The sequence below is a fragment of the Antrostomus carolinensis genome, unplaced genomic scaffold (assembly GCF_000700745.2).
Source record: "Antrostomus carolinensis isolate BGI_N321 unplaced genomic scaffold, ASM70074v2 scaffold20509, whole genome shotgun sequence".
NCBI lineage: Eukaryota > Metazoa > Chordata > Aves > Caprimulgiformes > Caprimulgidae > Antrostomus > Antrostomus carolinensis.
In genome coordinates, this window is record NW_010339635.1 from 2161 (window position 1) to 27552 (window position 25392).

Genomic DNA, 25392 nt, shown 5'->3' on the forward strand with positions numbered 1-25392 from the left:
GAGCACAAGTCTGGGACTATCCCCTAGCAGTTTGAGGAAATAAATTCTCAACCAATTCAAGTATTTTCAGAATGACTGATACCATCCCATCAGAAGAAAATTAGTTGTTCTCACTGTGCTTGTACCTTCTCTGCAACTTATTTTCCAGTATACTTCATGAAGGGCAAAATGGTCACTTTGTTTTGTATTTTACTTGTCTTTTCTGTAGGAGTAAAAATGGAAGAATTTCTCCCGCCTGGTGCTAGTCTGAAATGCACAGTTTGTACTTACACTGCAGATTCAGTGATTAACTTTCATCAGCACCTGTTCTCACATCTTACTCAAGCTGCCTTTAGATGCAATCACTGCCATTTTGGCTTCCAAACTCAGAGGGAGCTACTGCAGCACCAAGAGTTACATGTCTCTGGCAACAAAATTCAGAGAGAAAGTGACATTGAACACTCTCCAAGTGGAAACGAAGAAGGTTTACAGCCAGCAACGGATCTGTTGAGCAGAAATGATGTTCCCCAGAGCCAAAAGACAATGCAGACTAAAGATGCAAGTTCTGATACAGAGCTTGATAAATGTGAAAAAAAGGCTCCACTTTTCCTTCCAAACCAGAGACCAGAAACCCAGCCTGCAACAAATAAGCAGAGTTTTTCATACACTAAAATAAAATCTGAACCATCCAGTCCAAGACTTGCTTCATCACCAGTTCAGCCTAATATTGGTCCTTCTTTCCCAATGGGACCTTTTCTTTCACAGTTCGCTTTTCCTCAAGACATCACTGTGGTTCCTCAGGCTTCAGAGATATTAGCTAAAATGTCCGAACTGGTCCATCGAAGACTGAGGCATGGAAGTAGCAATTATCCTCCTGTAATTTACAGTCCTTTGATGCCCAAAGGGGCTACATGTTTTGAGTGTAACATAACATTCAATAATTTGGACAACTACTTGGTACACAAAAAGCATTACTGCAGCAGCCGATGGCAGCAGATGGCAAAGTCACCAGATTTTTCCAGTGTTCCAGAAAAAATACCAGAAGCTGTAAGTCCCAGTAATGGTCAAAGCTCTATAAACATCCTGAATGCAGCTCCTCACACATCAGATCCAGAGAATCAACTTCTGCAGACGTCTTGCATAAACTCTTCCAATGTATTAGATTTGATTGGGCCAAACAATAAAAGTCATGAAAAAGACTTTACAGCACAATCTAAGAAGTTGTCAGCTGCAAGTAATGGTGATGAGAAGATAAATGGAAAACCTTCTGATGTGAAGAATCCCAATGCTCCTTTAGTAGAAGGGGAGAGTGATCCTAACAAGACCACGTGTGAAGCTTGTAATATTACTTTCAGCAGACATGAAACATACATGGTCCACAAGCAGTATTACTGTGCCACTCGCCACGATCCCCCACTGAAGAGGTCCGCTTCCAACAAAGTGCCTGCCATGCAGAGAACAATGCGTACTCGGAAGCGAAGGAAGATGTACGAGATGTGCCTACCAGAGCAAGAGCAGAGGCCACCACTAGTTCAACAGCGGTTTCTGGAAGTGGCTAATCTTGGCAATCCTTGTACATCAACTCAAGAGTCAACAGAGGGCCTTGGAGAATGTTACCATCCACGATGTGATATCTTTCCAGGAATAGTCTCGAAGCATCTGGAAACGTCACTGTCCATGAACAAGTGCGTTCCAGTTTCAAAGTGTGATACTCCCCACTCCACCGTGTCTTGCTTGGAGATGGATGTGCCAATAGATCTCAGTAAGAAGTGCTTACCCCCGTCAGAGAGGACATCCACTTCTCCCAAAAGGCTGTTGGACTACCATGAGTGCACAGTATGCAAGATCAGTTTTAACAAGGTGGAGAACTACCTGGCTCACAAGCAGAATTTTTGCCCTGTCACTGCCCATCAGCGTAATGACCTGGGACAGCTTGACAGTAAGGTGTTTCAAAACCCAGAAAGTGAAAGAAACAGCCCAGATGTCAGTTACGAAAGAAGCATAATCAAATGTGAGAAAAATGGAAACTCGAAACAGTGCTCTCCTAATGGAAACTTATTTTCCACACACTTAGCAACACTTCAAGGACTCAAAGTCTTTAGTGAAGCGGCCCAGCTTATTGCTACAAAAGAAGAAAACAAACATTTGTTTCTTCCACAATGCCTTTACCCTGGAGCAATAAAGAAAGCTAAAGGAGCAGATCAGCTTTCTCCATATTATGGAATAAAGCCAAGTGATTACATTTCTGGTTCTCTCGTTATTCATAATACTGATTTAGATCAAAGCACAAATACAGAAAGTGAATCTCCTAAAGGCCAGGCACCTTCGAATGGATGTGCTGTGCAGAAGAAAGAGTCTCTTCCATTATTGCCGAAAAACCGAGGCATGGTAATAGTTAATGGAGGACTAAAACAGGAGGAACAACCTGCCGCAAACCCACGGCAAGAGAACATTTCCCAGAACCCTCCGCATGACGATGGGCACAAGTCTCCGTCTTGGATCTCTGAGAATCCCTTAACTGCAAATGAAAATGTCTCTCCAGCAATTCCTACAGCAGAGGAACAGTTGTCTAGTATAGCTAAAGGCGTAAATGGTTCTACCCAGGCCCCAACCAGTGGAAAGTATTGCCGACTGTGTGACATCCAGTTCAACAATCTTTCAAACTTTATAACTCATAAGAAGTTTTATTGCTCGTCACATGCAGCAGAACATGTCAAATGAAACAATCGGTCACCTTTGGTACCTGTGTTTAGCATATTGTTCCATACAGTCTAAAGAAATCTGTTTGAATTACATCTGGACAATCAGGAGATTTCACTATTGCTGAGTTGAAGACTTAAAGGTGTAATTTCATTACAGTCCATTAGTAAAGTGTATTATTGGTGCCATTTTCAAAAATATTAATTTATTTTACCAGCAGTATTCATAGCTGTAGTTATGTTATTTTTTATTTAAAAACTTTATATTAAAGTCATTTGTAATGTTATTGTATAGTTATTGTGTAGCACATATGGTTTGCACTGTATAGTAGATTTTAAAGAAAATAGTCACAAACAATACAGAAAAGCATTTTAGAAATAGCTTCAAAAGCACTTGTGTATCCTGATTTTTTTTTCTTATATGCTGTTGCAGATATGTGTATATGCTAAAATATAACTTGCAAAGAAGTTTCAACTATGCTGTAAAGTTCGCCTTAAAATTTCAATTTTTTTGAACAATTGGGCTCAGTTTGCACTTTATATTTTAGCAGATACAGTACCTTAGTCATTAGGCTTTGCATTTGTATGTAGCAGTATGTTTCTGTCCACTTTCTTAATCTGAAACGTACGTTAAATGAAGATGGCAATTTTTTTCTTGTATAGTACTTGTATTTTCTTTCGCTGATGCATCTCTGTCTCAATTTTTAAACCTTTGCTGTTAAATGCAATACTTTATAAAGAATGAACAAAATTACTGGAAGCAGTATTGTAAGTAATGAGGTCATATCAATCAGTTTTATCTTTTGAAAGGCACAGTCTAAATCAAAACCCTAAACTCAATGCTGCAATTATGAATCTAATTCATATATAAGATATATTTAAATATAAGAGTAGCAATACTGCAACTGGTGATCACAAAGATAATGTTCTACTTCTGATAGAAATAATTTCTCAACAAATGTTGTTACTATGCATGTATATGGATGGAATAAAATTCCAGATCATTGGAGAAATTTGGCAGTAATTTCTTTAAATTTGTTTTATTTTTTTTTTCAAGGAGGATTTAGAGCTCACAAACTGTAAAGAAGCTCTTAGGAACAGGTTAAAATTGCCCCCTCTTCAAAGGAAGTAAAGTGTTCAAAGAGACAGTGAGTACAAAGGCGGCCTCCACTTCAGTGGAGTCCTTGCTGATGACAGGTCACTAGCACTCCTAAGTCTAAGACAACCTACTGAACTAAAACTTAAAATGTGAAGGTCTGAAACAAGGAAGGCTGTTCTCATTACTGGAGCTAAGGAAGACCTAGTTCCCTGACAGTACCTCCATATGGCAAAATCAGTGGAACAATCTGCTTCATAACACCTCTGGTATGATTCTTTAGGTGTTCAGTGGTACCATGTGAAAAACAATAGGATTAATTTAAACGTAACAGAAGTTTGCTCCACTAATTCAATGTAGAAATACTATTAAGTATTTTTTGTTATATTAAAATCTGAACTAATGCACAGTTAATAACCTTCAGTTGCAATGGTTCAGTCTCCTGTACACTGTTTTAATTTAAAAATTGATATTATAAAAGTGACCTATTGATGCATTTTTCATCCTACAAATTTGAAAGCAAAACCATGACCTGAATAGTCACATAAACAGTTGTATTTAATTTAGTTCCTGTATCAGCCAAAGAAACAACCCATAACAAAATACATAAAAGGATGGTGTTTCAGCTAAGCAGCCATTTGGAGTCTAGCCTAAAAGTATGCAATACCGCTGACTTCCAGCAACCCCAGCCCTGTGTGCTTTGGAACTGAATTCATCCTTTTTTTGTTTGTAAGCGTAGGTACATGTGACCCAGTAGCGAAAATAATAAACACTTCAAAAACTATTATTAACAACTCTAATGGTTAGCTGATCTTTAAATACAGAACAAGAGTGCTTAAAATTGTGGTAATTCACACTCTCAGCAAAGATAACAGATGTGTACATTAATTTCAGCAGGGTAAAAATTGGTCCTGTAACAAATACTTTGGGTAAAAAGACTTGTGAAGGATTACAAATCCAGGGAGAATAAAACAGACAAATCATTCATGATTATCAATTGAACATTTATTAGAAAATATCACAACAGTATATCTAAGACTCCACAATATTTGAGATAGATGGTACATTTTGATCTTTTTGGTAGCAAACATCATTTTGAAGACTGTCCATCATACAGAATTGTTTTAAAGAACTAAGTGATTACATCTGGATTGAAATAAGCTAACTCTGAAAGATCTACATGTGTAGACAAAAACTTTTAGGTGAAGTTGGTCAGAAAGCCACAGGTAGTTTAATTTACAATTGCTGAGCTCTAGGGTTGTGTTTAGACCGTGAAAAAGTAAAGGAGAATATCAGGGTTAAAGGGAATACCTAGCTGAAAAGTGGTGCCGAAAGGGAAAAGCCTTATCACAAAACATTTCTGATCTGGAAATGCTGAGGGTACCAGATATATTCCAGAGGTAAATTAAAGCCTGCCATGCCACATTATATTCTTCCCACTGGCTAGTGCAATTGCTTTCACATGACAGAATATACCTGGTAGCGTTTTTCTCTTTATAAATCACCTATTTGGTTGACCGGATCTATTTTTACAAGTTCAAAACAAGCACAACCTGTTCATCTGTGGGTACAGAGTTACTCAATTTTATACACATTTTACTCACTTCACTGGAGAACCTACCAACTCTGACACACACTGGGAAGCAAATATAGATTATTGACATTTGATTTCTTCTACATTCGCTAAAAACAGAAAGCATTTAATAAGCATACCTGCTCCCATAGCTGGGCTCAGGAACCATGTTTTCCCATAACATTACACACTACTTTCCATTTTTTCACTTTCTTTATTGCACCCACTTTTTAATTTCCTCATTTGAAATAAGAACATAAGTATTTTGGCCAGCCAGCACAATACCGGCCTAATCCCAGCTGAGGGCTTTAAGCACACCTATGTTTAAGTCATAAGTATTGTTTACAGGAATAAACTACTTAGACCTGTTTTCAGGCCAAGTGATTATTTGTATTCGTAGATTATACATATGCATTTATTCAGGGTGAGAATAGAACAGGTAAAATGCCTGTTGCTAAAAAGTTCTCTTAAACATAGACTCTTCCCTAGTTCTGCTTTTAGTTTTTTATAGGTTTATTAATTATTTATCAAATCACCTATGCAAAGAGAGTCCATCCTTAGTGAGTCATGGACAGCTGGGACTCAGAAGGAAGCAGAGCACCTTGGTTAAATGGTTTGGATCCACTAATCTCTGTCAGCTGGGGTCAGTGAATAAATCTTTGGGGCTGTCTAGTGGAAATGAATAGCTCAACAGAAAGCATTAAAATATTTCCTGGTTTATGATACAAAAAATAAAATTGCTCCACATGAAAGCCTAATATTTAGAAGAGGCAATTCCTGCCTGATTCCCTGTGTGCTGATTGCCTGGTGGGTTTCGCGTTCAACTTTTTGGCTTTTTAAGGAGTATTTCCTTATTCATAAAACATCCCATCCGCATGCAGTGCTCAGAGATCATGTTGTGTCCACATCCTGGTCTGCCTCATTTATTTGTCTGTATTATAAAATTTGGACTTTGAAAGGCTATTGTGAGTCCCCATTCACATCACAATTTTCACACAATTGTCACGCGATCTCTCATGTTGCCATCTGATTTTTTTACATGATGGTGATTTTTTTCATTGTAACCATAAATCAGGTGGACATGTCTAATGCAAGTAGTAAAGGGTATTGCTACAAGCTGATGTCTGTTTTGAATCAATTGTAGTAACATTAGAGTTCTGGTGACATTTTCTCAATGATACAAATAATCATAAAACTACATCATTGATATTTGCCGTGGATCCACACTGCTAACTTTCCCAGTCTCTCATTTCTACCAGATAACTATTGACTACATTCATTGTATGACACTGTCCGCTGTTATGTAGTAGTCACATCCCAAACACAATCTGAGGGGACATACAAGGTGCTTGCTCCCTTGTACAATAAATGCTGTTATCACTGAGAAATGCAGAAGGAAAAAAATAACAACTAAAAAAAGCTGATGTAGAAATTAAAAAGTTAATTCAAAGCCAGAACTACCATCAAGGTGAGGTGGAAGTGGGCTATTTCATTTCTCTGAATGTACATAAACGATGAACCGGAATCCACTCTAAAAAAGGTGGAGCTGAGGTGGAGCTCTGAACAGCCTGGAAAACCTGGCTTAAAGAAAATTCCGTGGTGAGCACAGTGCAAGAAGGGTGATGCGGTATAGTCTCACTGAGAGGCAAAGAAGATAAGAAAAAAGGGAATCAGCACTTTGTTAATCTGGAGAGTGTAATATAAGTACACTGCTGGCTGTGGAAGGCAGCAGTGACAAGGTATCAGCACCACAAAACCACTGCACATCCCAGGGGGCCTGTTGAGAGAAGCTAAACTACTGATGAGACAAAATCTGTGGAAGATCGCTCCCAAATGCTGACTATTGCCAGTGCAATGATTCTGGCTCCTGGTGGTCCCCTTTTCCCCAAGGCTGACAATGAGGAGAACCACAACTCTTCCCATCTTCCAGGTCACCTTCACAGCCAGGCACTGTGAGCCAGGAACTGTCAGGACAGACACCACACCATACAGATGTGTGTGACTCTACTATAAATTAGAGATAAGTCAGATACCCAAACTTCAGCTGTGTTAGCCCGTGAGCATGCCTGGTCCTCATCTTCCACATAGGTCACTGACAGTGCTTTGAATTGAGGCTCCTTTGAGACCCCTTAAAGCCACAGCAAAAGGAACTAAAATAATACTGGTAGTACTAGTGTATGCGGTGAAAAAGAGCACGGGGCAGGGAGGTGTGCGGGAAATCTCGGCTCACGTAATTAGAGCTTCTTCATAATATGGAGGCACAAGATTAATGGATTGTGACTGGAAACGTGAGATGAGCACTTTTGTGCTGGGGTGAACAGGAAACCATAATTCTGACAGTTTCAGCTTCTAAATACATGTTTTTCTTACTATATACAGAGACACACAAATATATTATGTATCAAACACACACAGAGGGATGAGCATGTACAAAAGAGGGAAAAAAACTAAACTAGATTAAGAAGTTAGATCAAGCAGCTGAATAAGGTCATTATACAAATTCTTTGTTGCAGAAGTAAAAGCCAGACCCTTTAATCCATATTCATTCACTTCCAAATTTAAATATACTCCAAAATTTAAATACTGCTTTCTGCTCTCAGCTGCTTTGCACGGGTCCCAGGCCAAGGTATTTGCCCCTGCCACCAACTGAATTGCCCGTGCACTCATTTTTTCAACCTGCCAGCTTAGTTGGTTTTATAATTGTCTTGTTTTCTGTTGTTAGTTTGTTGGTGGTTTTTTAGTTGGTTTTTTTGTCTTTTTCTTTAAGTCAAGTGTCAGATCACGTTATTTGGACAGCAACAAATGTGCAAGGAAAAGGGAAAAGAGGGGAAGAGAAAAGGGTGAAAGGAGAGAGGTCACCACCAGGTGTCCGTAGCAGGGGGTCCAGCCATCTGGCAGCAAGGTGGCCCTCTGCTCCAAGGAGAGAGGGAGAGACAGAGAGACGGAGAGACAGAGAGACAGAGAGAGAGCGAGAGTCCCCCCGGGGGTCCCGTTCGTATGGTTTGGTGTCTTTGTTGCCAGAGTCTTCCACTGATCAGTGATTTGGCAGGTTTGTGGTGCCCAATCACATCAGTCCACGCGCCCTTCACACGCTCCTTCCCTCAGCCCAGAGCCAGGCCATGCAGCCTCCGGGGCACCTCATGCCACTCTCCGGGGCCAAGGGCACAGGAGGTGGGCGCCATACCTGCGGTTTCCCCAGGGCCAGGCAGGGGCCGCAGACACCCCTCCCCACATGGAGTCTGAAGCACAGTCCAGAGCCAACTGTCCCCATTGCCCCCCCACACCTCCCTTCTGTCAGTCAGTGAGCTCTTGGTGCCTTAGTGATGAAGTTTCAGCCTATTCTGCAAACAATGTTGAAACATATTTCTAGTCCCTTACACCCTGATTTGAGGAAGCTTTGTTAAACCCCTTGCAACTTGAGTCTTAGGGAGATACGGGGAAAATACCAGTGGGCTGATGACGTTGGCACTTGGCTTGAGGGAGAACTGACTGCTGCTTTGATGCTTTGACATTTTTGATCTTGTGCTAATTCTGATGAGACTACCCCCAAGAGATACGTTTATGGAATCTAATAAAAGACCTGTAAGTTCAAAGACTGATCAAGGAAGAAAATTGTTTTAGAGAGAAGCCACCTCAGCCTGTGATTGAAGTTTCTATATTAGGGTAAGTATACAAAGGGAAGGGAACTTGTTGGTTTACTGCCACATGTTTTCAAAGCAGAATAGAAAAGGAACCCACTCAAATAATGTCTTTCAACAACAACAACAAAATAAAGCAACAAGTCAGAAGAATTAGAGAAAAAAAAAAATAAAACTGTTTAGATGGATTATCTTTGAACATTTTCTAGACCAAAGGAAGGAAACTCTGCAGATGTAATTTAGGGAAGACTAATCTAAAACTCCTTCCCCTTCCACTCCCTTAAGACCCAAAGCACAACTCACCTCAGGGCAGTGCACACGGCAGAAGGAAGGTGCAGGGTGCTGGGGTGCAGCCACACATGGTGAGGGTTACCCTGCACTTGTCACCCCTCATTTCCTGTATCCTTGGTCTGGCAGATCTCTGGAGGGTCAGCCAGGTGAAGAAGGTTCCCCACGGTGCCAGGGACCTGCCTGGGCCTGGGACAGCTGCTCTGGCAGCTGTTCATTGGCACTCTAAGCTGCCAGCAGAAACCAGGTTGTTCTCTTATCAGAGCAGCACCGGGTGCAAGAGGCAGAAGTTTTTAAAGTATCTCCACAAGTATATGAACACTGATTGCTGCCCAGCTGACACTGCACAGCTTGCTCCCCCAAGCTAACTTGCTCATTTGATTTATAAGAAATACAAGATTTATTTTAAAAGATTGAGCATCTAAAAGGCAAAGAGCCACCTTTTGGGAGGTGCAAAAGTAAGAGCAGTATTTACGGTTTTGGGAGGTTTTCAAAATAGTAGCTTTTTTCCTTGTTACTTTTCAAATTATGCCTCAAATACATATAGAAATATATCAGTGAGAGATTCCTCTTTTTGTTGTTGCATAAGTACAGTTTGGGTTTTGGTGCTTCAGTCTTGTTGAAGAAGAAGGGATACCTACAAGGGAAGTAGCATAGTTTAGCACAAGAACTACTGGGTGGAAATGAATATACCAATGGCTTGTCCCATGTCCTGGGTCTTCCTCTTTCAGACCTCTGCCCCTCAGCCTGGACATCTGTTCATGCTCTAAAAGGTACCAGACTATCTGATCTACCACCACTGGAGACACAGACATCCTCTCCTCTCGAAAAAGAGGTTTACATGCACTCAGTTCCTCATCTCCTCCAGTTAAGTCCCTTTGTTAAGGCTCTTATATCCCTCCCTGTGTCTTGCAACTCACTCCTCCCTAAGTGCTAGGCACCATATCCAGAGCCTTGCTCAATTATCTGCTTTTCCTTAGAAAAATTTCCTCACGGGCAAACTCATGAAAGAATGGGTTGAACACGCACATTGAATGACACTACTGATAACTTTAATGCTCGTTGTCTATATAATAACCTAGTATTCACACATGAAGTAGGGGCTGGATTCATTGTGCTCCTCAGCAGTTGAGGTCTAGCCAGCTCCTAGGGCTGTCAGGACAATCCCAAACCTATGTGAGGGCAGCTACAGGGATGGAGAGTAATCAAAATTTACTGCTTCTCTCCTCCTACCTGTGTTGCTCTGCAAAATAGAGACAGAGTCATTGGACCGCAAAGAGAGAAAGGGACAAGAGGGACTTAAAGATTTCTAACATGGGGAAGGGATTGGGGGATTCTGTCCTCGTGGTTGTTTCTGTCTTTTTACATTAAGCACATACTTGAAAAATGTTGTTCTATCAGCAACTGAGGCTTATCTTTAGTGTTAGGAAACTTGAAGTGTTATGTTTTTGTACATTATTTCAGAAATCCTTTTGCTATTATGAGAAGAGTCTCTTCTTGGTAGGTAATTTTTATATTAGGTAAAAAAAAAAAAAAAGTTGACAATGTTTGCAGGAGTTTTTAATATGTTAACATAATATAATGTTACCGAAATCTGTATTATCACTAAAATACATTCAAAGCTTTCATGTGATTTATGAAACTGAATGTTATAATTATGTAAGAGATGTTGACATGATTTCACTTATTTGTACTTTACTGTGTTAAAGGGATCGAGTGTCACTTTGTGTCAGCCGCTTCAGAGAAGAAACTGTCTCTGCTGTGCAGGAACCTTCCTCACCAATAACATTTTGTGTTCCTTTTTTCCTCCAACACCAAAATATATCATAGTTTATGTCTGTTATATTTGATTTGATAATGACATTCACAATACAAAAATAATATTTATATAAAGTGCTCAGTTTGCAGATATCCATTATACCTTCCTGATATGAAACTGCTGTGTATACTTGCCAACCACTTATTATGGTTAAGTGATAATATTAGGTTTTGCATTTGCTTTAAGATCATGACAAACACAATTAATACCAATAACCAGCAAGGTTAAAATAGGATTCATTCTTACGTGATAAAAATGCCAGTTTTCTTTCCCAAGCAATTAATTCCAAACCTTTCTTATCACTAGATAAGACTAAAAAGAAAAAAAAATCAAACGTTGTACAACTTTGTCCCGTGACACTTATGAACTATTACTCTGGGCTATGGAAGATCCCGTTGTGAATGCGTCACTGGTGTGGAGAAAAACGGTTCAAGCACCTTCTACTTATGTTCAGAATCAGCAGTGAAGTGAGAGATGTGATGCAGGCTCAGATAAAAATAAATTACTTGTTTCATTACAGTAAACAGTGTGATGCAAAATGCAGCATTCTGAAAACATGAATTACCCTGCTATCTAAAGTCCTCTCAGAAGTGGAGATGAGGTAAAGTTAGTACTCGGATGAGTATTAAAACCTCTTCTTTCTGCAGGATTATCCACTGCCACTAACAAATCACCCATAAAAATGCAGGTCAGGCATTTGGAACCTACATCTAATGCTAACAAAACTCCCATTGAAATGAATTATGGAATCGCTCACTCCAGTTGCAGTGGCTACGAGTAGATAAAAGAGAATATGTCTTTGTGACCTTTATACAAGTTCTGCTGCATTTATATACTACACAGCCAGCTTATTTTGTATGTGATACCTCTGGGTGTAGAGTAGGAGCCACTAGCTCCTCAAAATTATAGGGGGGGTAGAACCATGTCCCAGCAAAGGTAATGTCACAGAAAGGCTGAGGCTGGTGGGAAATCGCCCAGTCCAACCCCACCGCTGCTCAAGCAGGGTCAGCTACAACAGCTTGCTCAGGGCTGTGTCAAGTTGGGTTTTGGATATCTCCTAGAACAGAGTTCCACAACCTCTCTGAGCAACTTGTTCCAGTGCCTGGTATTGTTCCACACCAGGGGCAGGATTTCACACTTCCCTTTCCTGAATTCCATTAGATTCCTCTTGCTCCATTTCTCCTGCCTGTCCAGGTCACTCTGAATGGCAGCACAGCCATCTGGTCTGTCAACTAGTCCTTATAGTTTTGCAACCTTGTTGAAGATGTGTGCTGTCCCAGCATCCAGGTCATTTATGAAGATGGTAAACAGTATTGGCTCCAGTATTTACCTCTGGAATACACCACTACTGACTGGCCTGAAGCTGGGCTTCATGCTGCTGATCACAGCCCTTTCAGCCCAGCAGTTCAGCCAGTTTTCAATCCACTTCCCAGTCTCTTTATCTAGCCCATGTGTCATCAGTTTGTCTATGGGTATGTTAAGGGAGACAGTGTGAAAAAAACATGCTGAAGTCACAATAAACAGCACTCACTGCTTTCCCCTATTCATTCAATTATAGAAGCCTGTCAGGTCAGGCATGATTTCGTCTTCATAAATTCATGTTGACTATTCCCAGTCACTTGATTGTCCTTTATTCATTTGGAAATGGTTCTCAGGATTATTTGCTCATCCCAGGGATTGAGGTGAGTCTCTCTGACCTGTAGTTCCCTGGATCTTCTTTCATGCCTTCTTGAAGGTGCTAATGACATTTGCTTTCTGTTGGTTCTCAGGAATCTCCCATAATCACTGTGACATTTCCTAGTTAATCAAGAGTGGACTCACAGTGATACCAACCAATTTCCTCAGCACCTGTTGGTGCATCCCCTTAGGTCACATGGACTTACATATGTCCAGTTTGTTTCAGTGTTCCCTGACCTGATCCTGGTCCACCAAAGGTAAACCTTCCTTGTTTCAGGCTTTCCCTCTGATCTCAGGGGCCTGTGGTTCCTGGCTTACCAGTAAAGATGGAGACAAAGGAGGAATTGAATACCTTTGTCCTTTTCACATCCTTCATCACCAGGTTCATTGTCACCTGCCATATTCAGCAGCTGGCGCACATTTTTCCTAGTCTTTGCTACTGATAGTCCTGAAGAAGCCCTGCTTGTTGCCCTTCACAGCCCTCATCACATTCAACACAATGATCTGGCAGAGTGCGCTTGTAGCTCAGAAAGCAAATTGTATCCTGGGCTGCATAAAAAGGAGCATGAACAGCAGGTAGAGGGAGATGATTCTCCTCCTCTCCTCTGGTCTCATGAGACCCGTACCTGGAGGCCCACATCCAGTTCTGGAGTCTCCAATACAAGAAAGGCATGGACTTCTTAGAGTAGGTCTAGAGGAGGGCCACAAAAAGCTCAGAGGACTGGAACACCTCTCCTGTGAAGAAAGGCTGAGAGAGTTGAGGTTGTTCAGCCTGGAGAAAGGAAGGCTCTGGGGAGACCTTATTGCAGCCTTTCAATACTTAAAGAGGGCTTATAAAAAAAAGACATTTTACTAAGACCTCTAGTGACAGGACAAGGGACAATGGTTTTAAATTGAAAACGGGTAGATTTAGATTGGACATAAGGAAGAAAATCTTTTACAGTAAAGATGGTCAGACACCAGAACAGGTTACCCAGAGAAGTTGCAAGTGCCCCAACCCTGGAAACATTCAAAGTCAGGTTGGATGGGACTTTGAGCAACCCGATCTAGTGAAAGATATCCATGCCCATGGCAGGGAGGCTGGACTAGGTGATCTTTAAAGGTCCCTCCCAACCAAAGCATTCTATGGTTCTGTGAACTTCAGTTCTTAGAACTTCTATCCCCTTATCAAATGACCTACACATCACTTCTATTTTGCATGTCTTCCTGCTCTTGGGCATCTTCATAGGCTGTCTGTACACTGTTTACCTTGACTGTGTTGTCAGTTGCAATAATGGAAATCCAGAACAATTTTGTCAGGGATCAGCAAGATCTTCTGGACTATCAGAAACATAACTGAAAGCAGCAACAGGCCTATGAGCTGTGTGTGCAGTAATTGTTTCAGAGCCTTAAAAATTACTATGGAATGAAAAAATATCAATTTTTAAAACTAGTGGGATCCAGATCCAAAGTCTATAGTTTCCTGCAAGGTCTATCCTACCCTGTCTCCCAGTAAGCTGTCAAGTCCATTTTCACTCTTCCTCCTCCAATATTCTTAGTAATATACATTTTTCTCCCTATTCTTTCTTTCTTTCTTTCTTTCTTTCTTTCTTTCTTTCTTTCTTTCTTTCTTTCTTTCTTTCTTTCTTTCTTTCTTTCTTTCTTTCTTTCTTTCTTTCTTTCTTTCTTTCTTTCTTTCTTTCTTTCTTTCTTTCTTTCTTTCTTTCTTTCTTTCTTTCTTTCTTTCTTTCTTTCTTTCTTTCTTTCTTTCTTTCTTTCTTTCTTTCTTTCTTTCTTTCTTTCTTTCTTTCTTTCTTTCTTTCTTTCTTTCTTTCTTTCTTTCTTTCTTTCTTTCTTTCTTTCTTTCTTTCTTTCTTTCTTTCTTTCTTTCTTTCTTTCTTTCTTTCTTTCTTTCTTTCTTTCTTTCTTTCTTTCTTTCTTTCTTTCTTTCTTTCTTTCTTTCTTTCTTTCTTTCTTTCTTTCTTTCTTTCTTTCTTTCTTTCTTTCTTTCTTTCTTTCTTTCTTTCTTTCTTTCTTTCTTTCTTTCTTTCTTTCTTTCTTTCTTTCTTTCTTTCTTTCTTTCTTTCTTTCTTTCTTTCTTTCTTTCTTTCTTTCTTTCTTTCTTTCTTTCTTTCTTTCTTTCTTTCTTTCTTTCTTTCTTTCTTTCTTTCTTTCTTTCTTTCTTTCTTTCTTTCTTTCTTTCTTTCTTTCTTTCTTTCTTTCTTTCTTTCTTTCTTTCTTTCTTTCTTTCTTTCTTTCTTTCTTTCTTTCTTTCTTTCTTTCTTTCTTTCTTTCTTTCTTTCTTTCTTTCTTTCTTTCTTTCTTTCTTTCTTTCTTTCTTTCTCCTTTTCACCTTATTTTTGATCTCCCACTTATCTTCAGTCAGAACTTATATCCTATTACATCCAACTCTTGAGCAAGCAAAGAGAAAGATAAGAAATCCCTAGAAAAGTAAAAGCAAGATTCACCAGATGTTACCCTGATCACAACGGGGTAGGGACTGGCCTGGACTCTAGGATTACCTCCAACCTCACTTGAATTGAATTCCTGTGTTAACTGTAACAAATGGGAGAAGTCCCAGTGAAACAGGTTAAATCAGCTCGTCATCTTTGCACTGTATCCCTCCAGTGCCCAGTTTCAGCTTGACTGAAAATGTCCATGTAAGAAAAATACAAAGTAATTTGCAGTGAGCAAAACTTTCCAATCTGAACATTGCTAAACTTCGAAAAGTTTGAATTTAAATTCAGACTAGGACCTCAGCCTATCTTTGTCACCATATCCCAAGACCCATCTGACAAAATACAGAAATGCTTTTTGGGAGAGGGACAGTTTTGTCTCTGAAAGCTCAGTGAGGATGAAGTGATTTTTCTCCAAATGCTTTTTTGATATTCATTCAGACCCTTATCAATGAATTGGTTTGCCTCTTTTTTTTCTGCCACTTGCTCATCAAAAAACAAATTCTATTTTTAACATATATAAATTTACTCTGGAACAGTTATTCCAGAGTTGTGCTCACCTAATAAGAATGCAGCAAAAACCGCAGCCTAGCCACCACACCAATCACTAGGTATACAATGAAGATCTGTCCATCCACATTTATATTACAAATGAATGAATGCAGATCTAGTAATTTTTCACTGAAAATAGATACAGTAAGTAGTCATGTTGTTCTTCATTTAGCATTCAGACTAGATTATCCTTTCAATTCCACCAAAGAAAATAAGTAATTTATGCTAAATTATAACTGGAGTTACTCCACATTTTTTTTGATGCCACTGAGAACAGAATGTGTCCCAGAAACTGCAGTTAGCTTGTCTAAATTGTACTTCATATCACTATCTTCATAAGAACTTAACTATTAAGATCATTCTAAAGCCATTTAAGAGCTTGGTTTTACATGCATTTTGGGTCAAGCCACGCTACCATCATATAGACATCTATTTTTTGGAATAAATAATCTGCAACATGTTAAAAGGCCAAATATTTACTGAATTACTACCATTAAAAAAGTCACATCATTCTCTGACTCCTTCCTTCTCTAAAATGTATATGACAGCTCAAACTCCCATCCAGACAACAGTTCATGTCTTCTGCCAAGAGGATGACTTTGTTGAGTGTAAGAAGAGCATGACCAGTGTTTGATCTACATAAGATTTATTTTTGCCCTGGGCTCTTGCCAGTGGAGGTGCAGGGTTATCCACAGTGAGAGTGTGTGTCTGTGGAACTTGACACTAGTACTGACATACATGACAGCACTTTTCATGGTGCATCTTAAAAATTCACTGTATGGGAAGCAATGTACATCTACAGAAACTTATCTCAGTGCCTGGTCAGGCCTGTTTCCCCAGCTGGTTATGTCCTCTCCATCTAATGGACTCTTAGATAAACAGAGAGCAGACATGGAAAAGTGACATCTCCCACCACTGCATCAACACAGCCTGTAACTCCAAGAGTTTAAATCCCCCTCAGACTGCATAAGATGTTCCCCTTCATATGTTGTCTGACAGCATCTGCTGATTCAGCTCCACAGATACAATAAAGTCTTCCTCAAGTTTCAAGACCATTGCCTTCCCAGTCTGAAGGGTGGATGATCCAGTTTTTATACATCCATAATTGTGCTCTGCAATAAAAATTGTGCTCTAGGAAGATATGGAACTGCTTTCTAGTTTAAGAGGTATGTGAACGTTTATATACAATTTTTGTCAGCTGCTCATCTCTGGTTCTCTGGAGGCACTATTGGAAAAGTTCTTTTGCCTCTTAAGAGCTGTCTTAAGTATTTTTGTAACCAGTTTTCTGAAGCATCAGTGATGCTTCTTGTTGAGGCAAAAGTGAGATGTGACACTTCTTCTGACTTCTCTGTAGAAGAAGGCCTATGTAGTAATGCACAATTTGAAAAATTCTAGGTTATGTCCCTGAAGATTGTGGGAACTCATAAGAAAAGTGGTTCCTTTCTGTGCTACTCCGAGACATAACAAAGGTTTCCTAAGACCCATTTGGTATCTCCTCACAAAAGCACTTCTTTCAGGAAATTTAAGTTCCGACTCAGTAGGGTAGTATAACTGCCTGATGTGCTGCGCAGATGTAGATATGAGACATAGAAAATAGAGAATCTTGGCTTTAGGGGATATAATCACTGGTACACTGATGAGATCTCACTGGTTCAGGCATGAGCAGTTCAGATCCTGAGCAGTGGACATGTTTAAAAAAAAAGATTATTCCTCAGGCATAAAGTATTATGTGAATGCAAAGTATTGCTATTTTCCAGATTTAGTGGTGGTGAATGTTTTCTTCCTATGCAAATAATCTAGTTTAAACATGAAGCATAAAAGTTATTTATCCTTGTTGAAAGGTATTTTGGGTTTATTTCAGTGCAGAGGATTTAAAAACCAACACACAAACTTCAAACATGTAGGAATGACAGTTCTATCTTTTATGTAACAATTTTCAGATGGTTGAAATATTTTCAATATAAAAAGCACAAGTGTGCAATACCACTGTGCTATTCCAGATGTCTGTTCAGCCTTTTGAATAACAAGAGGTCAATTTAATCAAGCCATCATAGCAGACAAATGTAACAATATACCTGCACTGCAAGTGTTTATTATTTTTGGCAGGTGCTTATGTAGTGGTCAGGCAAAGTGCAGCTCTACATAGAGTAGGATATATATTGTTGAGGTTCAGGAAGAGGATTACATTTGAATTGCTTGCATGTGATTGCTTAAGAAAAAGCAATATGTTCTTGTAGAGGTGAAATGAAAGGCCTTACTTACCAAGACTGACTGTCTCTCAATAGCTCATCCCCTAAACTTTTCCTAACAACAGTCTGAGTGCCAGCTGGCATATTGAGCAGGAGTATAAATGAGCTGTGAAGAAAGCAGCAAGGACTGTCTTGAATCTGAAAGTGAATTTCAATTTAGCAATGCTCCAGATTTTTTGTTGTTGTTGTCAGACCTCTGAATGTTTTACAGTGGAACACATAGTTTTTGTGTAACAGTAAAGTTCAGTTTGAACGTTCTCTAGACCTGAGCTGCAGACTCTATTTTCTAACTTGTGAGCTCAGGAGATATTTTGCTGGTGAACACCAAGCAGCCTGTGATGCACTTGACATAAAACAGACTTCTGGGTTTGAAGGGTATTTATTTCCCTAGTTAGTTATTTATAAAACAATTAAAGAACAAAAAGTATTCATAAAACAATTTCTGAGAAATTTTGATTAAGAAAGTGATTCAAGAATGTTGAGAAATAAAGCCAAAATTAATTGAAGAAGTCATTCAAAAAATGCCCCAAAGTTCTGTTCTCAGCTTTCCTTGACTACGTCTATTTTATGGGTACTCTGTGTGTGTTTGAAATATGGTTTAATAATTTAGGAAATGCAACTATAACTTCCAAGTAATTGTGTGCTGCAGTTCCTTATTCATAAGTGAAATACAGAACATAAGAATTGGTTTAAGTCAAATTGTTCTGGCCATGTATTTTATCTCTGTAAGTCTCATTCGTTAGCTAATGGGTTACAAAAGATATGAAATACCATATTTGTATCAGGAAAATCTCATTAGCTTGTAGAAGAGGAGACTGAGGGGTGACCTCATTAATGTTTATAAATATGTAAAGGGCGAATGTCAGGAGGATGGAGCCAGGCTCTTCTCAGTGATGTCCAATGGTAGGACAAGGGGCAATGGGTGTAAGCTGGAACACAGGAGGTTCTGCTTAAACTTGAGAAGAAACTTCTTTACGGTGAGGGTGACAGAGCACTGGAACAGGCTGCCCAGGGAGGTTGTGGAGTCTCCTTCTCTGGAGACATTCAAAACCCGCCTGGACGCCTTCCTGTGTGATCTCATTTAGGTTCCTGCTCCGGCAGGGGGATTGGACTAGATGATCTTTCAAGGTCCATTCCAAACCCTAACATTCTGTGATTCTGTGAAAGTGTGTTGTGTAGATAATCTACCCAAGAAAAGCTATGCTGAGGCAAGCACATTGAGGTACATTGTATTTTGATTTCCAGAAATCATTCCAGGATTTTGGTCCTGTATTTCACAAAGCCAATGTTTTTTTAATGTTGGTTTTTAATAGTTGTTCATGTTTTTAATAGTTGGTTTTGGCCTTAATTTTCCTTTACAGAGAAACTCTTTTACATTACTTTAACAATGTCAGAATATGATGAGGAAGGTTGTATCTTCTGTGGTTGTTTCGAACATGGTGCATAGCGTGTGCTCATCTAGACTGTCTGTCTCCACCTAAGTTTCAGTAAAATACATAAACAGTTTTTTCTTTCCTCAATCCCTTTCTCATCTGGAGGCAGCCCTCATCAGCCATTAAAAACTACCACTGGAATTTGTGATCTTCTCAGGGTACTATTCAGACCTTTTCTTGGAAATATATGAGGAAGCCATTACTATTTCTTACGTCTGGTAATATCATGAATATCTGGAGTAAAAATAAGAAAGTAAGTTTTTTCCATGAAGTGTCCTAACACAGCTAAGGAAAATTAGCTGATTAGCTGTTTTCCAGAGTGACTGCAAGATTGGTTTAGTTACAGGCAAAGGCTTCTAATCAGTGTGGGTCGTGTGGGAAGGAAAGGGTTAATCTTTATTCTTTACAAATCATCATGTAGATATTTTATTTTAAAAGTAAATGACAAAAAGCCCATCCCACATTGTATATTTTGGATTTGATCAAAAGACCTATCAATCAGGTAATTCAGTTTCCAGTTAAAAGATAAACTAATACTGATAAATTTGCATTTTTTCCTCATTCTTTAATCTGACTTTTATCTTTTGTGAATGACATTGGACATATATAGTTCTTCAAAATGAATATTTTGTTTATGTATATGGATTCTTCAGATTGCCCACATTAACGACTCTTAACCTTTAAACTGATTTATAAACATGTAGGAATAAAATGTCAGCATTCATTTGTCATCTCGCAGGAGACTGTCAGCATTCGTTTCTCAGCTAAAATAGAATATCTGTCTAAGAATTTACATTAGGCTTTGTAATCAAACTAGATTAACACCCGTGCAGCTCAGCATGAAAACTTGATATCAAGCATACACACTCCATTAATACCTTAATGTGCATTCCAGCCTACATCTCACCACGATCTAGTGAATTCAGTAGGACTTGTTGCTGAAAAATATGATGGACTCATACAATTTCTTCATCTAACACATCAGCATAATGCTGTCCCTTCCCCATAAAAGGAAAGGGACAAAGTTTTAAAGGATATATGCTGGACATTGGCAGGCAATGATGTACATTCATGAGGAGTGAGAGGGAGAACTGCAATGAATGGATCTTGGTTTGGATACTCATGCTGTATTTCTGTTGACCAAAATGTGAGAAATAACATAGTTATTTGTTGCCAGTTGAAAGGGGACATTCCCCAAGGAGGTTTATGATATCATTCCTTCAACTGCATGGCAATCAGATTTCTTCAAATGTTCTGATAATCAGTTAAGCTGATTTACTGCTACTTTAAACCTGTATGTTATTTCCTGGAATGGACCTTGAATGCTTACTGAAATGGTGGAAGGAGCATCCCCTTGCACGAAAAGCAAATCAGTGTGAATATACTGTACGTGGAGTTATTGTTCTGAGCTTCTTGGATGCAAAGGAAGGACCAAAATCAGTGAGGAGGAGACATGAGTGGTAAGACACCATATTTCTGTACAAAATATGGAACAGAGGAAATCATATCAAAGGACCCAAGCAAAAGCACCAAATAGCACCAAATAGCACCAAATAGCACCAAACCAAAATGGGTGCTATACAACTGGTAATGGTTGTGCTAACCAGTGGCTCTTCCTGGAGGTGTGGATATGTGTTTCCCAATGTGGTTTCCTCAAAGTTCATTTCCAGTCATTTTCTGTAAGATGAACCCGAGTGCAATGCAGAAGAGTTACAAATGTAGATGTTAAAAGAGGCCTGTGCATAGAATCATAGAATGCTATGGGTTGGAAGGGACTTTAAAATCATCTAGTTCCAACTCACTTGTTGTGAACAGGGACATCTTCCACTATATCGCATTGCTCAAAGCTTCATCCAGCCAGGTCTTGAGCATTTTGAGGGAGGAGGGATTCACAACTTCTTTGGGCAACCTGTTCCAGAGTCTCACCAGCCTCTAGCTGAGACCTGACTAAGAGAGGAAGGCGTCACACCCCAGTGCCTGTCCTGGCCTCCCCGGATCCTGTGATGGACGCACAGACATTTCTTGCTGGGTGCTAGGAGGGCTCAGTGCCAACGTGGGGGTCCCGAGCTCACAGTTCCTGCCTTCTACAAGGCCTGGAGAGAACTCACCAGCGACCTCTTACCATTGCTCTGAAAAGATGGAAAAATAATCTTTGATCAAAGTTGAGAAGAGAATGTTTCTACAAATGTGTTAAAGTAGAAGTGTAAATGTTATGCCAAAGCCTTGCATTTTAATTTAAATATTCAACAGCTACAAATGCGGGGCAGTCTGTATGAGGGAAGCCTGGATATTTAAAGTCTAACAGCTTTTGTTTAAAGCTATTCAGAGTATTGTAAATACATTTCATAATGTTTTATATTGTTTACAATGTTTTCTGTGGGTATGTAGTGTTTACTTACTCAGAAACTGTATGGAATTTTCTCTTTGAAGAGGATGGGGAACTGTTAACATTTATTTATTGGTGTTTTGCATATCACCATTCCTGATTTTTAACTATGCAGTACTTTCTCAAAAGTCATAAAAAAACCTGGCTTATAATTGAATAGAGAGCTAAGTGTTATTGCAGGAAAGTTAGGTCTACAAAACAAAGTATAATATTATCTCAGTTCCCCTACTGTGTAGCACAAATATTTCTGGTGTTTAGTCTCAAGTCAAAAGAAATATATTTGGGATGTTTTAAATATTGATTTTTAAATTAGTCAGAACTTCAGTCCTGTAGTGAGAGGCATGATTTTTTTTCTCCATTATTTCCAGTGGCAGACAGTCTAGCTGCTGCCACCTTTGAGGTATCTGTGTGTCTTTCACGGAACAGGGTAAGTGAGCATTACAATTCCCCTGGCCATATACAATGCTGTTACCTATGGATCTTGACTCAGCTAAAGGAATGAGTATTGCCTTCTGCATGGCGAGTGCTACTGCACGCAGATTTTTATTTGTCCTTCAGCCAGATACAGAGCTGACCAGGACATTGTTGGTTATTTTGAAGAAATGTAACATTTTCCTTAGGCGATTATCCAGATTTTTTAAAAAAGCAGTGGTAACATTGGAGTTGGAACAAACTGTCTTTTAAGTATAATATCTATACTACTTTGTCCTAAAGGAATGGTGTGGCCCTGCTCCAGCAAACTTTGCTTAAAAACGTGTGGTATTTTGTAGGCTTTTCATATTCCTGATGGAGTGTTTCACATTTGCTCTGAGGAACAAACTTCTGATCCTGGACTTCCCTCTTCTGGCAGTTCAGTATATTCTTCAGTCTTGAGTTATGTGACTCAAATGCCATGTGACTTGGGTGGTCAAACATAACTAAGCAGTGTAACCTAAATGATGAATATTGAACACTCAATATGAAAACATGAAGTAAAAAGAAAAAGAAAACTTACTTCGAATTTGGTGAACAATTTAAAATAATATCAAGAAACATTATATTTTCCCGCACACAGATATTATTTATCATCTGTTATTGATTCATTATTGATAAAGCATATTGATAAAGGTAGCTCTCCAGGATGCATTTGCTATATTCACAGATCATTGTAATAGAGCAAAATATTCTTTACAATTAGCTGAATCCTCCTCACTCCTAATGTAGCACTCCTGACCATGGGCAGATTAGTGTGAAATTTAATTTGTGCTAATCTGTCCAAGACCGAGGAAGCACAAAATATATTTTATGCAGTGTTTACCCACTTTACCATATATAGATAAATGCATGAGTGACAAATCACGCAGCTTCAGGTTTACTGGAGTGAATATCTATAGTGCCATTAGGCCTGTATTTCATTATTTCATTTTTGTTGCCATGGGAAAACAAGGACTGGACTCATATTCTTAGGCAAATATGTAACTGTAAATCTGTAAAGTGTTAAAATAGGTTCAGACAGATAAACTTAAATCTACAGAGTAGCTGTAACTTTTCTACTACTTTCACGTGGGTTATGTAAAAAAATTCCTTTTTTCCTTTCTATAGTATCGCCAGTATTTTAGAGAATTTCTCTAAGTAGGTTTCTGGAGGAAAACCATGGAAAGCTACAGATTTTGTGACTGAAACCAAGAATGTAATTTGTTACATCATTTGAACACCTGAAAACAGCTGCTCCTTTGGTTTCAACTGCAGTAGGATTGCTGCTGGATTTGCAGGCTCTCATTGCAGGAATTGGTTCTGATTTGCCTTAGCATGATAAAACCAGATGTGTGGAGCGAGTCTGCTCATGCACCAACCGCTGTGTCTCCAAAGAGTGCTGTGAAAATGTTCTTAATACTCAGGCATTGCAAAGCTCTTTCAATAATTCTCACATAGTTTGAAAATACACACTTTTTTGCCCCAGAAAAAGCCTGCAAAACAATGGGATGAATGTTAAAATGCGACATGGTTTGACAGTTATTTGTAAGTGATGGTTTGGGAACATGTTTGCTGTAAAAGGGAGGGCCATCTAGTAGCTTCCAAGAGTTGTTTGGCAGTTAGCAATTTTTTTTTTTTAAATGAAACCTTCTCCATGATTTATGTTTATGGCTAAAATGGAATTGAGTCTCTTTCCATTAGGAGTCTGGCAGGGTTCAGCCTGTGTTTTGCTATCCATGCACAAGTCTCTCTCTAATTAACTGTTGCAATAGAGTAAAGCAAGGCAAGGGTTGTGAGCTTTGTGAGCAGCAGCAGAGATGCTCAGGGTGGATAAACAGGTGCCCGGTATTTCTGCAAATTTGGACATATTTCTTTAGGGTTAGATCCAAATTGGAAAACCAGTACATTGTGAGAATTTACCCATTGTGTGATTACAATCTGTTGTGGACTTGCTTGTGAAAGGCTGCACTGCAATGTTCCACATGGACTTTGCATGAGTGATTCAATCCGATTAATATGAGTTTCCCAATAGATTGAAGCAAAATCATAGAATCATAGAATGGTTTGGGTTGGAAGGGACCTTAAAGATCATCTAGTTCCAACCCCGCTGCCATAAGAAAGGACACCTTCCACTAGATCATATTGCTCAAAGCCTCATCCAGCCTGGCCTTGAACACTTCCGGGGAGGGGACATACACACCTACCTTGGGCAACCTGTTCCAGTGTCTGACCACTCTCACAGGAAAGAATTTCTTCCTAATCTCTAAATCCAAACCTACCCTCTTCCAGTTTAAAGCCCTTTCCCCTTGTTCTATCACTACCTGCCCTTGTAAAAAGTCCCTCTCCAGCCTTCTCAGCTTTCCCCAGCTTTCTTGTAGGCCCATCATTATTTTGTGCAAGTAGTTAAAAGCAGAGGCAAAACATCTTCACATTTGCAGGTACTTTCATTGCTGGGCTGTGGAACCAATTTTGATGGGATAACAGCAGTTTGCATTTGGTCTTTTACAATGGCAGATTTTGATGGGGGTTTATGCAGCAAATGTTTTTTCCTGGTATTTGCTGCTCTCCTTTTATGAATCCCAGTGTCCACATTTGCCTGTTAATCATGCATAGACAATATTCAAGTGGCAATGCCATGCTTTGGCAAATGGCAGCTACAAATCCCGTCTGTTTTTTGTAACCAAACATAAACAACATACCAGTTCATTTTGAAAAACTTTGCTGCTATGGTTCAGAAGCTGAGCTATAAAATTGAAGAGCTGGAGTGTTAATGTGTCACAGGGTCATATGACAAAATAGTGCATTCTGGAAAGCATTAATACAGTTAAAAAAATATATATATATTTTGCCATTGGCTAGAATCCTCATAGTTAATTAGTCATTATTATATATTATTTATTGTTCATATAAAACCAGAGAGGCATTCCATATTTTTATAACAGGTCTGTACCTCTTGCTGTGCTTGCCAGCTGAGTCTGCTTGTGAACTGCTCCAGCTCAAATATCAATTTGAATTTCAAGCATGCAGAGAGGAAATATTTTGCCTTCTCAAACCCAACCTGTTTAAGGGTCAATAGACTTCTGGCCTGGTTCAGTGTTAAATGTGCCTTTGCCTT

The 25392-nt window shown here is 39.2% G+C and overlaps 1 protein-coding gene across 1 annotated transcript; it reads left to right on the forward strand.

Moving 5' to 3' along the window:
- The first annotated feature begins 216 nt into the window (after positions 1-216).
- On the forward strand, positions 217-3687 carry ZFPM2 (zinc finger protein, FOG family member 2). The gene has a single exon (XM_010175921.1). It carries the CDS (start codon positions 217-219, stop codon positions 2698-2700), a length of 2484 nt encoding a protein of 827 aa, XP_010174223.1. The 3' UTR covers positions 2701-3687.
- Positions 3688-25392: the final 21705 nt, after the last annotated feature.

Coding starts and splice junctions, on each gene's coding strand:
- ZFPM2 (XM_010175921.1), top strand. CDS start 217: ATGGAAGAATTTCTCCCGCCTGGTGCTAGTCTGAAATGCACAGTTTGT.